General features: G+C 34.3%; 1 protein-coding gene across 8 annotated transcripts in view; it reads left to right on the forward strand.

Annotated features, from left to right (window-relative positions):
- HACD4 (3-hydroxyacyl-CoA dehydratase 4) overlaps positions 1 to 17,904 on the forward strand; it is a 111,038-nt gene that overhangs the window by 7,880 nt on the left and 85,254 nt on the right. For 4 of the 8 annotated variants that reach the window (XR_014247153.1, XR_014247154.1, XR_014247155.1 and 1 more), the window contains exons 4-7: positions 6,581 to 6,693; positions 10,931 to 11,037; positions 13,787 to 13,912; positions 14,802 to 14,952. Coding sequence is in view for 4 of the 8 variants with exons in the window: in XM_082401013.1 (XP_082257139.1) it covers positions 6,581 to 6,693; positions 10,931 to 11,037; positions 13,787 to 13,912; positions 14,802 to 14,884 (429 nt within the window). In the remaining 4 variants the exon portion in view is untranslated. Of the gene's footprint in view, positions 1 to 6,580; positions 6,694 to 10,930; positions 11,038 to 13,786; positions 13,913 to 14,801; positions 16,041 to 17,904 lie in introns of those variants that run through there. The other 4 variants (XM_082401015.1, XM_082401016.1, XM_082401013.1 and 1 more) reach the window with 3 other exon arrangements.

Raw genomic sequence — 17,904 nt, forward strand, 5'->3', positions numbered from 1 at the left:
ATTCAGTAAAAGTAGAGAAATAGTATTCATTAGGATGAAGACATTTTCAGTGTTGACATATCAAATGTAAAATAAAAATTGGGGCAATATTTAGAGTACAAACTAGTAACAGAGTAGTCAGCTAGCCAAGACCTAGATGGAAATGCCTTAAATGTATTTCCTTACAAAATAAAAAGGGGTACACATCTGTCCCAGTAGAAACATATTATTTAGGAAAAGATTTATTGGTATTTATTATTTGTTAGCAACTAAGATGCATTTAGCATCGTCTAATGCTAATTTTAGAGAACAGAATTAACAACCCAGGTTAAATGAAAGTTGTATTCTGTCATATGGAATTATTTTGCTTGGAGTATGATCAAATTTATCTGAATCTAAGTCATGTTTTCTTTTGGCATACTTTTTTGGATTTTGTACTTTCTTAGGCTAAATTGGATAATATTAATTTTATGGTAAAACAGCAGTTTCAAAGTTAACAGTAGTGTTATTTTAGTTATTTCCAAAGAAGGAAATGCTAGTGAGAAACAGGACAGTTAAATTTGTAAGAAAGAAGAGCATCTTGAATATGTCTAGGAAATATGCATATATTTTATGCTTTCTGAAAGTATGTAGGCTTATCCAAAAATAGAAAGTATTATACAACTTAGAAATCTGATTTCTTGCAGTCCTAGAAATTCCAGAATATTTAAGTGTGATTTTAATCACTATTAATTGAAACTGTAGTGGCTTATGGAAGTATGATCACTGTAATCAGAATATATCCTGGTTTGGTAATTAAAAAATAATGACAAGTATACACTGACACTTTTTATTTAAAGGTGAGGTGGCAAAGTCTACTGTTGATGGGGCTCAAATGATTTTTAAGTTTGTGTTGTCAGGAGCAATCAGGGATCATCATAGCAGTGAAGACAATTACCATTCTCATCCTGGGCTGATTATTGTTAATTTTTGTTGTGGTGTTTGGCTTCCTCTTTTTATCTCTTTGAGATTTTACCTGTCCTCTGTTTCTTTTATTCATTTACTATCTTTTCTATGGTTTTCAGAATGGACATAGTATTGTAAAAAGCTTCAAGAACACAGCATCAGGTCCAAAGTTTCATTTTCTGCCCCCTTCTTTTATTAGAATTCTGCAGATAATTAGAAGAATTCCCTCATTATGAGATGACTCTGAGGCCCCTGACTTCAAAATAACCAAACAAAAGTCTAAAGTTGTGTAATTATTCTTGGTTTTCCTGTTTCCCCACTTTTAAGTGAAGAAACTAGTTAAGAATGTGGCTAATCATAGCTGATTGCATATAGTATCTGGAAAAATGCATGGTGTCTAGCTGCTTTCAAGTAGGTTGAAAAACAAGTCCGCTCATTTGTGATGTTATTTTGACATTACCTTTGTGAGATTGCTAAGTCACAACGGAATTCTCTTTTTTGGGAACTGGTCTTCCAAAATATCAAGATAAGTAATTCCCAAAAGCAGTAGGAACTCTTAGCTAGTTGAGCAATTAGAATCACATGTATCAAATGACAGTGGTGTGTGTTTAGGAGGGTATGTTTGTTTTCTTCTGTACATTTTTAAATGTTTTATACACATCTTTATTTTGACAGGGAAAAGCCACTTGATTTTCTAATATTACAATTGCTAAAAGAAAGGGGGGGACCCACTGACAATAAGACTATAATAAGTTAACACAGAGATGTATAGTTTATGTATTTTTTAAAGATACAATTTAGAGGAGAAGGGCAAAACGATAACATAAATAGTTGTTTATATACATCCATTTTTGGAAACAATTACATGCCAATTAAAATTATATCAGGAAATAAAGTAAACTTTTGGTATTTTTTGATTTATAAAATGGGAAAGTAAAAAAGGTCCAAAAGTAGAATATAACTATAATTAAAAGTGATAAGTGAAAACTCGGCATCTCTCCTCTCTAATGCCTTGCTCCCAAATGAGCTTGCGTATTTTATTAGCTTGATTTTTTTAAAAAAGTTGAATTGGGAAACTATTTTAGTATATTTAATCAAAACAACTTGCTTTTATGGAGTGGAAATACCACCAACCCTGAAATATTGATTTTGAAGGGCTTTCTTCTGGCTTCGCTTGTGCAGAAGCCCGAGAAAGGTTTTTATTGATATAGCTTTAGTATGTTTCAACTCAAGGAGAGGGGAGAATATCTACAAAACTAACCTTTGTATTATGACATTAGGCTGATGTGCCTTTAGGAAACCCTCAGAGTTATCCACTTTACTCCTTTACCTTTTGAGAAATGCTTGAAATGCAAAGAATTCATACATAACTGAATTAAAATGGCTAAATTCTGCCTCCTTACCTTTGCATCCCAATAAACATCGCTGCACATGTCTTCATTTTACACAATTTTTTAAATCTATAAATCAAAACACTGGGAGTTATTACCCCCAAATTATCATGCCTACAGAACTTCCATTTGTGAGCCCAAATTGCCAGAACAATTTTTATTTTTACCGATATCACATCCTATTTCTGATAAGGACAAGCAGGGGTCTGCTTGCCAAAAATCATTCCAAAGATTTCACAGTCACAGATTCATAAGAACAAATATGAAGGATATACCCAAGGAAAGTGTCTTAAAATAAACCATTTTAGGAAAACAGCAGAGTTTCACCCTAATTTCTTTTAATCCATGACACAGGTGCTTCTTTGCATTGCTAGATTTAATTATTTTTTTTCCGTAAAGTCATATAGATTTTCTCTCCAGTTTTGAGCTGGGAACAGGTTTATATTGTTAGAGATAAAACTGTACTGCGGATAGTGTTGTGCTATGAGATTCCCAAAACTTTGATGCTTCCTGAGAATGAGTTATTCACTCTGTACATAATGAATTATTACGTACAATTCACTCTGTACGTAAGATTTTCGATTTTTCTGGTATTTTTTGCATTTGATCAGTGGAGTTCTTTGGTGTGATAGTTATAAAGCAATATTTACAGTATAATTTTAAAGATGCTGAGATTAACTTTTTTATTCACTGATAGTCTTGATTATGTAGAAAAATGTATTTTCCTGTAAATATACTAATCACTACATTAAATTATGCTTATTTTTATCTCCAGCATAATTGCTTAACACAAAAGTTAAATAACTTATCCACGTTCACATAAACTGTAAATGGTGGAGCAAAAATTTGGATTTGGGCTAGTTTTCCTGAACACTCAACTATTATGCTACATTTGTTTACAGTGTCTATCTCACAAACTAGGACATAAATACCATGAGGGTTGGGACTTGGTCTTGTTCAGGGTGTTATACACCCCGGGATTCAGAATAGTGCACTCAATAAATATCTATTGATTGATGAATAAGTAAAAATATATAAATAGTATTTAGATGTTTTTGTCTTACAGAAGAATGTGGTGATTTGAATATTTAAGAGTATGTTTCTGAAGTTCTCAACAAAAGTTTACAGGATTTAAAATAGTTTGGGTTATCCTTTAGTAATATAATAGTCTTTGAGGGTAAAACTAATTTATTTTTAAGATTGTAGAAATTCTCTGTATAGTTGAAGTATGATTTTTTACTCCTTCAGTAGTTTATAACTAATTTGCTAGATGCCATTTATAAAGTAACAGTTTTAGTCATTGCTTAATCTGGAGTTCAGGATTCCCAAATAGAACATAAAAATGCAAAATATTTTTATTTTGTAGTTACCAAATTTTTGAGTTAACCGCATTACCACTATGTTTAATTTGGCCTAAGTTACAGTGTTTTTACTGTGCTTTTATTCTGCCTGTTAGAGTTGCACTAAACATTACAAGACCATTCATTAGTAATGGTCATGTCTCATAGGATTTGTTTAAAATGACAAAGTGCTAAGTTTTCCCAAGTGTAAAGCTCCAAATAACTGGTCAAACTATTATATGTAAAGAAAAGTAATAAATTTTAAAAGTCTATTCTTCAAAATTATTTTGGTGTTGATTTAGAAAATCAAGTAAGTTCTTGTTTTAAGGTTTAACTTTTCAGGAGAGGCTTTTTTTTTTTTGAGAATAGACTATAACATAGACATTACGCGAGGGTGTAGCCCATAAAATAACAAAGGCGAAAATGTCTTAGTGTTTCAGAACAAGGAATTTAGAATGACATTGTCTAGACTTTGATTCCATATCTATAGGCAAGTCACTTTCACTTTGTAAAATGCAGTGTCCTTTGTAAAAGGCAGATAATAACAATAGCACTTCTTAGGGTCGTTATGGAGGTTAAATGAGATGACGTGTGTTTGGAACCTGGCACAAAGTAACTAATAAATATTGGCTTTTTACCAATTTAAGAATATCGCCTCCTAAATTCTCCCATTGTATTGCCATTGAATGGTCAAGTTAGAGTTAAATAACCATCAGATAATTTGTTAATTAGACTGACATCGTATGGGGGGAGGGCCTTCACATACCTTCCTGTATGTATGTGGTTGTGTTTTGGGGCGTATGCTGATTGCTGTTTTCTGTGCAATCAGGTTACCGTCACTAACATGCCACAGTCCCTCACGTGATGATTTTAAACAGAGTGAGTTTCTTTGTGCAGCTCCAGTCTCTCTCTTTTAGGAGAGTTTTCCCTCCCTACTCATCAGTTGAGGGGCAGCCTGACATCAGGGATTGCCTACAACTCTGGAAACCAGGAGACTTGGGATATATATGTTTCCAGGTCTGCCACTAGTTTGGGCACATCACTTAATTTCTCTGGTTCCCAGTTTCCTTATTTGTAAAAAGGTGGGGTTGGACAAGTATCTAGAAGGGCCCTTAGAGAGCCATCTTATCAAAAGGTAGCTTATGTTCTCTCTTTCATTAGTCAGCCATGTAATTAGAAATATGTGTGTATGCATTCATGTGTGTATCTCCTGAGATTTTTGTCAAAAATTAGACAATTTTCCTAATTAGCAGGCACTGATCAAATGTAGGATTAGGCAGTGCCTAAATACTTGTTTGCTGCTAAGATCTTGTATCCGAAGGCTGCCGGGTGTCATAGCGGCAAGCTTGGATCATTCAGTAATTATCATTGCAGTTAAGTCTAATTCTTTATATAAATATGGTTAAATCAAGAAACTAGGGCATTGTAAAGAAAGACTGACAGAAGAAAAACAGCCATGTAGGTAGCTTCCATTGATTGACTAAGGTTTGAATCATATCTAATTTCCTTAGCCAAGCAAGGGCCCTCTTGACTCACCAATGTGGTTATAAACACGCTGATACAGCTTCTACATGTGGATTTCTGATCATGTGGCCCAGTGTTGGCAAATACTGGATTTCTCTGCACTAGGTGATTTTCCAGGACTAACACTATGATTCTAAGTCATAGATTATCCCAGTCTTTAGTCCTTGATCCGCTTTAAAAATAAAGACAGCTATTGAAAAATACAAAGCAGCCCTCGTCTTTCCTTTATCACTAATATGCTCCCTCAATCTTAGGTATATTTTCCTTCGACCATTGTGAGGAAAGTAAAATGTTCTATTAAAAACAAACAAAAAATGCAGAGTGTACAAAGTATATTAATATGGCATAAGAAGGCACATTATATTTAGATTGGAAAGAGGAATGTGTATTTTGAGGTCAGTAACTGGAGCTGAGCCATAAGTGTGTGCATTCTTAATGATTTATAGATGCTTACTGACTTGGAAAAATATGAATTTGTTGAATGCTTTTCATTTTCCACTAGCTTATGTGGGTTAGGATTATATTATTTCGCTTCCGCTTTCTCCTGCCTTCCACCCACCCCCACCAAAAACACCAAAAAACAAAGCAAACCCCCCCAAAACCTCCAAAACTACGGGGGCTTCCCTGTTGGATGAAATGGAAATTTCTCAGCTTGCCATTCAAAACTCTTCACATCCCAGCCCCCAACACATTTTCAATTTTATCTCCTAGGATTCCCTTCTGTGCACATCCTCTCTAGCCCCCAGGGGTTCTCCTTACTCCCCAGCACACCGTGTGTTTTCACACCTCTGCCTCTTTGCTCAGGCTGCTCCCTTGGCCTAGGATGCCTATTCTCCTATCCAGTCTACCTGACAAACCCCTATCCATTCCTCAAGATCCAACTGAAATGTTGCCTCCATAAATCTCTCTGCACCTTTTTCTCAGACAGGTTATCTCCCTCCCCTGTGCTCCCATATATAGCCCTTTAAATGACAGCATTATTCACACTGTGTTACAGTTACTGCCCCACATTCTCCTACCATTGCTACCCTGTGTAACAAGGACCATGCTTTCATTATATATGTAGTCTTAGCATCTGATACATAGTGGACACTCAATAAAAGCTTGTCAAAGTGAGTAAAAACCATGTGTGCATGTATCACAAGAAGGGACATGCCCTGATTCAGATGAAATATGTTATCTTTTTGTTCATTACATATAATTTGGAGAATGCAGAAAAACAAATAGGAGGAAATGAAATTCATCTGTAACCCTGCTCCCTCAGAGATCATGTTAACTGTGTAGTATATATATTTATAGTTAAAGCATACTTTTAAGAGGAACTCTGGTTTTTAAAATTAGAAAATTACCTACCTGCTTAACAGATGATGCTAATTCTTGACTTTGCTATTTCTTTGTTAGCTCACTGAGAGAATAATCATCCTCTTTGTGGTGATCACCAGTCAAGAGGAAGTCCAAGAGAAATACGTGGTGTGTGTTTTATTCATCTTTTGGAATCTATTGGATATGGTTAGGTAAGGAGGCAAAATAATCTCTTAAAACAAAGCCAAATTGCTTTCTACAGTGAAGCCAGTAATAGCTGCTTACATTTGGTTACTCTGAATGAGAGAGAAATACATAACCCCTTTTCATATTATTTTATCTTGATATGGAAATGTATTTTTAGTGCTTTCCATAATGGGCATTTCAAAGATAATGGAAACCTACCATGGTATCAAGAACAAATCATTGCATCAGGTTCCCAGCAGAAGACTTGGCTTACACCAATTTGGAATAAACCTTGCAGCTGTTGCTAATGAAAGGCGTTCTTTGCAATTGCTCTGGTATGTGTTACTTTAATAAGCAAAGCAAGACTTTTATTCTATCATAGTCACAATTTACAAAGTTGATTTCTTAGAATTCAAGAATATTTTAAATATAGGGCCTTATCTCTCTGGGGAAAAAACACACCTCCACAAACATATTTGTATACAATTCCAGCGGGTTCAAATAACTGAAGTTCTTTCATGGACTCACTGGGAATCCTTGGACCTCAGGTTAAGAACCCTTGCTCCAGATGGTGTTATGTTTCCTTCTAATTCTAAAACTTTGTGTGTTATCTCTACTAGCAATGGTGTAAAATTGCTGAGCCCTTTGCTCAGTGGCTCACTTTGGAGAGGCTCCTAACTGCTACTTCAAGCTCTCACAAATGAGAACTGTCCCTCCTGCTTGAAAAATCTGGATGTGGATGGGTAACAAAAGAACCCTAGCATTTTAGCTGAGGTTATATAAATTCTTTATTATATTGTCAATAACTTGGCTGAGTTAAGATATTCTAAGTAGAATGAATTTAATGAAATATTTTGTTGAATTAAAGTGACTATAATTCTTTGTTATATATAACTTAGTTATTTCTCACTTTTAACTGAAAGATTTGTGGACTTGGGGCAAACTTCAGGGAGTTTTGTAGCTCATGACTTTCTGTTTATGAGACATGGAGCCTCATCTGGGACTGTGGCTTTCTGATGTTTCATTCTCTGGTATGCCCAACTCTTTCAGTGTCGACTCAGTCTCAGATAAGCTCAGTAGACCCATTAGAGAACAAAGTGGTTTTGGCATTGAGAGTAGTATTGTGATGTGATGGAAAGACTTTTGGACATAGAAGTGGAAGATCTCAGGATGAACCTCACCTCCACTGCTTACCTGCTATATGATCTTGGGCAAATCACACAACCTTAAAAATAACAGCAATGCGATAATTCATGGACCTTAATATTTACCCTTTTAAAGTATAAAATTTGTCGATTTTAGTGTATTCAAAGACATGTGTAACCATCACCACTATCTAATTTGAGAACATTTTCATCACCCCCAAAAGAAGCCCCAAATCCATTAGCAGTCTCACCTAATTCCCTTTTCCTCCCAGCCCTGGCAACCACTAACATACTGTCTGTATGGATTTGCCTATTCTGGACATTTCATATAAATGGAATCATATAATATGTGCCTTTTGTGACTGGGTTCTTTCACTTAGCATAACGTTTTCAAGGTTTGTCCATGTTTTAACAGGTATCAGTATTTTATTTATTTTTATGGCTGAATAATATTCCATTATATTGATATACCAATTTTTATTTATTCATTTATCAGTTGATGGACATTTGGGTTGTTTCTACTTTTTGGTCAGGAGGAATGCTGCTGTGAACATCCATGTACAAGCTTTTGTGTGCACATATGTTTTCATTTCTCTTAACTTAGGAGTGAAATTCCTAAGTACTGAACCTTTTTAAAACTCATTTTTTTCCTCTGTAAAATGGGGGCAGAATTATCTTCCCAATTTACCCTAGAATGACTTTTTGAAAAGCAACTTCCTCAACCTGATAAAAGCATCTGTGAAAACTCCACAGCTAACATGATGGTTAATGATGAAAGACTGATCTTTCTTGCAAAGATCAGGAACAAGACAACAATGTCTACTCTTGCCTCTTCTACTCAACATTGTACTGGAAGTTCCAGGCATGGCAGTTAGGCAAGAAAATGATGTAAAAGCATCCACATTGGAAAGGAAGCAGTAAAATTATCTCTACTGGCAGATGACATGATCTTGTATATAAAGAATCATAAGGAATTCACTAAAAAATATTAGAATAAGCTAGTTCAGCAAAGTTGTAGAATACAAAATTAATATACAGTTGACCCTTGAACAACGTAAGGGTTGGGGTGCTGACCCTCCGCACAGTTGAAAATCCACATATAACTTATAGTTGGCCCTTTGTATACAGGGTTCCTCTGTATCTTAGGTTCTGCATCTGGATTCAACCAACCCCAGATAGTGTAGTACTGTAGTATTTACTATTGAAAAAAATCTGCATATAAGTGAACCCGCTTAGTTCAAACCTGTGTTGTTCAAGGGTCAACTGTACAAAAATTAATTGTATTCTGCACATTTGCAATGGCCTATCCGAAAATAAAATTAAGAAAACAAAACATCAAAAAATAAAGTACTTAGACATAATTTAGCAAAAGATGGGCAGAACTTGTACACTAAAAACTATAAAACATTGTGCAGAGAAATTAAAGAAGATCTAAATAAATGGAAAGATATTCCGTGTTTATAGGTTGAAGACAATGTTTTTAAGATGGAACACTCCTCAAGTTGATCTACAGATTCAATGCAATGCCTATCAGAATCCCAGCTGGCTTCTTTGCAGGAGTTGAGAAGCTGATTCTAAAACTCATATGGAAACCCAAGGAACCCAGAGTAGCCAAAACAATCTCAAAAAAGAAGAACATAGTTGGAAGATTCACACTTCCCAATTTCAAAACTTATTACACAGCAACCAAAGTTGCACACATCAAGAGTGTGGTAACGGACATAAGGATATATCGTGGAATAGAATTGACAGTCCAGATATAAACTCTCAAATTTATGGTCAATTGATTTTTGACAGGATGCCAAGGTCATTAAATGGGGAAAAATAGTCTTTTGGTCAAATGGTGCTGGGACAGCTGGATATCCACATGCAAAAGAATGAATTTGGTCCTTTACTTTGCACCATACAAAAATTAACTAAATGGATTGAAAACCTAAATGGAAGAGCTAAAACTATAAAACTCTTAGAAGAAAACATAGGGGTAAATGTTTTTGATCTTGGATTTGACAATGGATTTTTAGATTTAATACCAAAAACACAAGCAACAACAACAACAAAAAGAGACAAATTGGACTTCATCAGAAGTGATTTTTAAACATATGAAAAGATTCTTACCTACTCTTGTAATAAGAGAAAAAAATCAAAGTAGTGAGATACCATTTTTCCCTTATATTGGTAAAGAACAAAAAGTTTGATAACATGCTATGTTTGGTGAGTGCTTGCACTGCTGATGTATATTATATATAGTATATATACACATAGGTAAGTATATGCAAAAATATTTTGGAAAGAATATATGAGAAATTGGCATTGGTCATTGCCTCTGAGGAGTGGAATTAGGGTCCTGGAATGAGAGAAAGATTTACTTTTCTGCATTCATGTTTTCAAGGTTTTGAATTTTGTTTTGCCATATGTATGCACTGCCTTTTCCAGTAGTTCTAAGTATGGTCCTTGGACCAGTGGCATCAGCGTCACCTGGAACTTGTTTGTAATACAAATTCTCAGGTCCACTGAATCAGACACTCTGGAGATAGGGCCTAACAATTTGTGCTTTAGCAAGCCCTCTGAGTGATTCTGATGTATGCTTAAGCTTGAGAAATGAAAAGATTTTGACTCCTTCATCTATTACATCATAAAGGCAGGTTTAAAACCGCCTCCTATACCCAAAACAAGCTCCTAAGGCCAGTTCTTTAATTATTCACACAAGATGATACATATTTTTTTTTATTTTTTAAATTCATTACCTAGATATTTACAAGTCTGTCTGTCTTAAAAACTTAGCCTCTCTATAAAATGGGCTTGGCTTCTGAGTGAAATTGAAGTCACTATTTGAGGAAACTTGTAACTGTAATTTGCTGGGAGATAAGAGTTACATTTTTCTTTCTTCCCTCTATAATTATCCATGATCCACCCCATAAGACAAGCCAGACTGACATGGTTCCTCTCTCTCCATTTTTTACCTCTTCTCCTGCTTACATTACAGGAAATAAAGTAAGGAATTTGCGTACTCTCCAGTTTTATCTGTGTATTCAATTACACAGTAAGGTACTTTCTTCTCCTGCTATTTCCCAGACATCAGCAGCAAATGATGTTTATGAGCAAACTTGTCTCCTTTCAGGTACACTTACAGCATGTTATCAGTCATTGGAATATCCTATGCTGTCTTGACATGGCTCAGTCAAACACTATGGATGCCGATTTATCCTTTGTGTGTTCTCGCTGAAGGTAAGAAAAGAGTGACTTTTCTGTACTGCTTACTAACAAAAGCAATCCTGTTATAATGATTCACAAAACTTTTTGATGATTAAGTTACTATTTTTGCTACTGTTCAGCTGACTCAGTGTTATCTTTCCTGGCATACTTCCCTTGATGCAAAGAAGCAAAACCTTAAAAAGTAAAGTTACGGGGGAAGCAGCTCTGCACAGTAGACAAAATATTGGATGAGGAATGAGGACATCTGAGGGCCTTTAACTTCATTAACTTGCTGAGTTTGGGTAAATCATTTAACCTCTCTAAGTCTGTTTACTCATCCAAAGGGGATTTAACATTTAGTGACTCAGTGATTATTTGTAATGCATAGAAATTCAGTTCCCCCTTGGCTGGACTAGCCTTCCCACTTACCATCTACCATGCTGCCTATTCTCTGCCGGTGACAGTTAACTCTACCTTTAGACCAGTCATTAGTTTCTCAGGGAAGCGTTCCTCAATTTCCTCATCAACATTAATTCCCCCAATGAATCTCTTTTGTAAGACCTATCTTAGTTGTAATTAGACATTTGTGTGATTCTTTGATTAATGTCTATTTCCCTGTCTAGCCTCTAAGCTCCATGGGGATCTGGAGTTGTCTTTGTTTCTTTCTTCCTTTGTCTTATGCACCCAGTATACATGCTCAATAAACAATTAATCATTAAATACAATGTGAAGTAGGCTAATTACTTAGCCTAAATGTAAACCTAAAGCTTAAAATCAAATAATTAAAAGCATCAATTTGCAAAGAGCTTGAGGATATTTGGGGAATATTTGCTTCCCTCTGTAATGGATTTAGCAGACTGGTAGGGAACTCTGAAACAGACATGATAAAAGTTTTTGAAAACCGAAGGCATAAAGAAATTAAGAGAGCACATGTTAAGTAACTAAGGGAAAACATACAGAAATATTTAACATAAAATGATGGTGACTTTGGCAATAATTATAAAGTATATATGATATAACCACACGTTGTCTATCTACCAGTGAGCAGAGAAAAGGAGCTTATATTATAGTAAATCACATTAGATATAATTTAAAGATCTGTTTTGTTTCCAAACAGACTATGCCAAAAGAATCTAGGGAATAATCTTCTTGAAAACCATAAAAAATGGATTGGCCATTTATTTGAGAACAAAATCCATCACTCATTGAAACATTTATTTATTAAGTACATTCATTTGTTAGATAATATGAAAAATACTATAAAGAATATATAAAGGAATAAAGTAGAAATATGACTAATATTTTCCTAAAAATAGGGATGAATAAATATATAGGAAACTTTTTTTTTATTCTATAATTGTAAGCATTCTCCTTTCTTAGGAAAGCCATGTTTATATATAGTTGCCATAAAATGCATATTCTTTTATTAAAATTAGATTCATAAACTTATTCTTGCAATTAAAAAACAAAGTATATCCAGAAAAATTTTGAAAGCACATATAACAAAATATCAATAATGATTAATTCTGGGTGGTAGAGCGTAGTAATTTTATCTTTATATATTTCTATATATTTCAAATGTCCCAAAGTATAAAAACATGTAGTTAAGAAAACCTGCTTGACTTTTGATAATTCTAATATCTTTTAATAACTATAATTTCCTATCTGATAATATAAGACAAAAACCAAGCTCATATTCATAATCAAATCAACTATACTAATAAAATGCCAGAGACTTAGGTGCTGCCCATGGAAATCTTAGATGGCATGCTTTAGTGTCAGTTGCAGACCCTGTGCCGATTCCACTCTCTGGCTCTAACAGCTGTGGGCGCCTGAGTTTTCCTCTGTCTTTTTAAAAAAGGCAAAAAAAAAAAAAATAATTTTAGACTCACAGTAAGTTGCAAAAACAGTGCATTGTTCCTATGTACCTTCACTCAGCTTACCCTGATGAGAACATCTTATATAACCATAGTACATTATCATTTTATTCCATGAAATGTTATACAAAGTCTATACATGGACACAATTTCATAGAATGTCCATCTCTTTTTATTTGACATGAGCCTCCTCCCTCAAAATAATTTAGGCCAGCATTTCTCACACGATTCCTCAGAATTTGTATTAAGTACTCCTGGGATGGGGAGGAAGAAAGAGCTATTCCAAGACCAGTTAAGCTGAGGAAATGGGTGAAACCAGTTTCTTTATTGCAGAACTTGACAGAATCTCTGCTATACCAATGTGTGTTATGAAACTCCAAGAGGAGAATATATGAAGCATTTTCCATGTTCATTCGTCTGTAACCCCTACTTGTGGCTAAGAGGACAGGTATTTTGAGATACAATTTTCTGTACTAACTACTATGTATAAAATAAATAAGCTACAAGGATATATTATACAGCACAGGGAATGTAGCAGATATTTTATATTAACTATAAGTGGAGTATAGCCTTTAAAAATTGTGAATCACTCTGTTGTACACCGGAAGCTTATATTGTACATCAACTATACCTCAATAAAAAAAGAAACACTGTAAACTATTTTTGTGTAGGCATAATAAAGTAAAAAATGGACAAAATTCAACAAATCACACTGCTATAATGGCCTTGCCAATCTGATCAGTGGATTTCTATATCAAGCTATAGCTTTGGCAAAAGGATTCAGCAATTATCACAAAACAGTCGTTATCAAATTCGGAATATCCTTCAACTATGCATACATATATACACATCCCTGTAGCAAGTTAAGGAGGGAAACCTTCATGATTCCTTTTTTCTTTAAACAGCATTTGCCATCTATCAGTCACTGCCTTATTTTGAATCATTTGGCACTTACTCCACAAAGCTGCCCTTTGACTTATCCATCTATTTCCCATATGTGCTGAAAATATATCTCATGATGCTCTTTATAGGTAAGTGGCTTTTCTGTTTTGTTTTGTTTTTGTATTCTTTCTGTGCTTTTTGGTTTGTGCTGCCATCTACCTTAGTAGAAAGGTCTGTAAACATGGGAGAGATGGAAAAAGAAGGTTGACATGACGAACTAGACCTTGTTAGTAAAGTATTTAGAAGTTATAATGCTTTTTGCAGGTCATCATGAGATCAAATATATCACTGTTTGCACTGTATGAACAGGAACAGTTTTACTAGTAGAAAATGTAACTGCTTTGTGTATGAAATATAAAAGTTTTCACCACAAACACAAGCATCTACAAAGAAAATCTAGATGTCAAACTAAGTAAACTTGGCTATTTCTGGATTTCCCATTTATATCTGTTTTGTTTCCTGTTTGTTTGCCCTTATGTGCTAGCATTTCCTAGCAGGCAAGTGGGAGTAGGTGCTAAAGGCTCAAGAAAAATATATAGGACAAAAACTTACAGTTGAGAAAATCTAATCAATTAATTAATTTGTCCAGGAAATTGGGAAACAGACTTCTGTTGTTAAATTTTAGTTTCTCCAGCTCTAACCTTCACAAATCCTTAAGATAATTATTACCTCTAGAAGATAACAACTATCAGGTATGTAAGAACAACACATGAGAAGACAAATGTAAAACTTTAGGGGAAATGGAGAGAGCTAAAGAAAAGTACCTTCCTTGCAATAAACAGAACAGTAAGATGGAGGAGTTTGCTTTACTTCCCCTTCTGCAGAAAATCTGGACTCTTTAAGTATTCCTTCTTTGAGTCTCCTTTACAAGTGTCTTCTCCCTGGACTCCAGGCAGCACTCTATATTTCAAAACCATGGTTCTTTCCACAGAGATGGTTAATCAGTCTTAATTTTTGCCATTTCTTTCTCCACATCAGGTATGTATTTTACCTATAGTCATCTTTACTCAGAAAGAAGAGACATCCTCAGAGTCTTTCCCATTAAAAAGAAGAAAATGTGAAGCATGGCACTCTGATGTGACATAAGAAAGGAGAGGCTGTGGATTCAGCTGCAGTAAACACAACACAGGTGGAAAAATACCTAGTATTTCATGAAAATCCATGACATGCAATAATTGCTCTCCTCCCCAAAACTCTTGACATATACAGCAGTCTGTGTTTCTCACATGTTGTTTTTAGTATGTATACTCTTCACGACCTGTTTCACCAAAGCTGTGAATTTTACACAAGATAAGTTTATATTGTGTGAAGCCTGATTATTTTCCTGTAAGGTTAATGAGAAATAAGATTTTAACTGGAGTAGATTGTGTTAAACTAAGAAACCAAAGTTGCTAACCTAAATTACATCTATTTACATATATTTCTTTTCACTTCTGAGTTCCCAAGTAGCAACTGATCTGTGGGAGGGGAGTGATGTGTAATATGTTCTGTATTTTTCTAGAATAACCTATTTTATAGACAGATGTCACTGTCCCCAGAGTTAACACCCACCTTAAACATTAGACACACTTAGAAAATTAAACATTTTTCCAAACCCTGAAAGAGTATTTGTTAATATTACACAAGTTATTTAGACTTTGATGGCTTAAAAGAGGACCCTGAGGAAAACAAAGTAGACCTTCGTTTTCACAAATAATGCCGCATATTCCTTTTTAAAAAAATCTAATCAAGCCATATACATACCTTAAAGGAGATAAAAGGTACAAAAATATAGTAAATCATTTAAATAAGGCAAGAAAATTGAGAACCAGTGATGCTTCAGATTATTTATTACTGAATTATTATTGCTAATTGCTATAAATCATATATCATCACTTATACTTTTGAAAAATGCTCCTTTCTTTGAAGTTCTAAAATATATGTGAATAATTGACTAATAGAATAATTTCTGTACCTTCAGTATATCATTCACTTTTCTTGAGAGAATTATAGAATCTTATTATCCAATAACTATATAAAAAGGGTACTAAATATTTTGTGACAGTAAGAACCAGGTAATGGAAATGTAATTATAAAAGATGGGTAATCTTATTCCCACTAAATAAAACATATGAAAAGAAACAATTGAGTATTAATAAAGGTAGTTGATATCTTTATAAAGGTAATATATTTGGAATTTTAAAATAAGTATTAAAATTATCCTTTTAAGAAGCTGTACATTTTATTTTGCTTTTGTTTTTATTGAAGTATAGTTGACTTACAATATTATGTTAGTTCAGGTGTACAGCATAGTGATTCAGTATTTTTGCAGATTATACGCCATTATAGGTTGTTATAAGATAATGGGTATAATTCCCTGTGCAATAGAGTATATCCTTGTTGCTTAACTATTTTATATATAGTAGTTTGTATCTGTTAATCCCATACCCTTAATTTGTCCCTTCCTCCATCCCTCTCCTCTTTGGTAACCACAAGTTTGTTTTCTGTGTCTGTTAGTCTATTTCTGTTTTGCATATACATTCATTTGTATTATTTGTTAGATTCCACATATAAGTGATATCATAGTGTTTGTTTTTCTCTGTCTGACTTACTTCAGTAAGTATAATATTCTCCAGGTCCATCCATGTTGCTGCAAGTGGTAGAATTTCATTCTGTTATGGTTAAGTAATTGTCCATTTTATATGTATAGTGCATCTTCTTAATCATCTGTTGGTGGGCATTTGGGTTGCTTCCATGTCTTGACTATTGTAAATAGTGCTGCCTGCTATGAACATTGGGGTGCATGTATTTTTTCGAATTAGTGTGTTCGTTTTTTCTGGATATATACACAAGAGTGGAATTGCTGGGTCATGTGGTAGTTCTATTTTTAATTTTTCTAAGGAACCTCCATACTCTTTTCTATAGTGGCTGCACCAATTTGCATTCCTACTAATAGTGTTCGAGGGTTCCCTTTTCTCCACATCCTCGCCAACATTTGTTATTTGTAGACTTTTTGAAGATGGCCATTCTGACTGGTGTGAGGTGATGTCTCATTGTGGTTTTGATTTGCATTTCTCTAATAATTAGTGATGTTGAGCATCTTTTCATGTGCCTGTTAGTCATCTGTACGTCTTCTTCAGAAAAACCTCAAAAAAAAAGAAAAACCTCTATTCAAGTCCTGCCAGTTTTTTGATTGGATTGTTTTTTGGGATGTTGAGTTGTATGAGCTGTTTGTATATTTTGGATATTGACCCCTTGTCAGTCACATCATTTGCAAATATTTCCTCCCATTCAGTAGGTTGTCTTTTCATTTTGTTGATGGTTTCCTTTCCTGTGCAAAAGCTTTTAAGTTTAATTAGGTCCCATTTGTTTATTTTTGCTTTTGTTTTCTTTGCTTTAGGAGAAAGCAAAAAATATTGCTGATTTATGTCAAAGAGTGTTCCACCTGTGTTTTCTTCTAGGAGTTTTATAGTTTCCAGTCTTAACGTTTAGGTCTTTAATCCATTTTGAGCTTATTTTTGTAATGGTGTGAGGAAATGTTCTAATCTCATTGTTTTACATGTAGCTGTCCATTTTCTCCAGCACCACTTATTAAAGAGACTGTCTTTTCTCCACTGTATATTCTTGCCTCCTTTGTCATAGATTAATTGACCATAACTGCATGGGTTTATATCTGGGCTCTCTGTTCTGTCCATTGATCTATGTGTCTTTTATGTGCCAGTACCATGATGTTTTGATTATTGTAGCTTTGTAGTGTAGTCTGAAGTCCTGTGGGGTGATACCTCCAGCTTTGTTCTTTTTCCTCAATATTGCTTTGGCAATTCGGGGTCTTTTGTGGTTCCATATTAATTTTAGGATTATTTGTTCTAGTTGCGTGAAAAATGTTATGGGTATTTTGATAAGGATTTCATTAAATCTGTAGATTGCTTTGGGTAGTATGGCCATTTTAACAATATTAATTCTGCTAATGTGAGAGCACAGGATATCTTTGTATTTCTTTGTATCATCTTCATTTTCCTTCATCAGTGTTTTATAGTTTTCAGAGTATAGGTCTTTCACCTCCTTGGTTAAATTTATTCCTAGGTGTTTTTCTTTTTGATGT

This window comes from Balaenoptera borealis (genome assembly GCF_965194805.1).
Source record: "Balaenoptera borealis genome assembly, chromosome: 8".
Classification (NCBI taxonomy): Eukaryota; Metazoa; Chordata; class Mammalia; order Artiodactyla; family Balaenopteridae; genus Balaenoptera; species Balaenoptera borealis.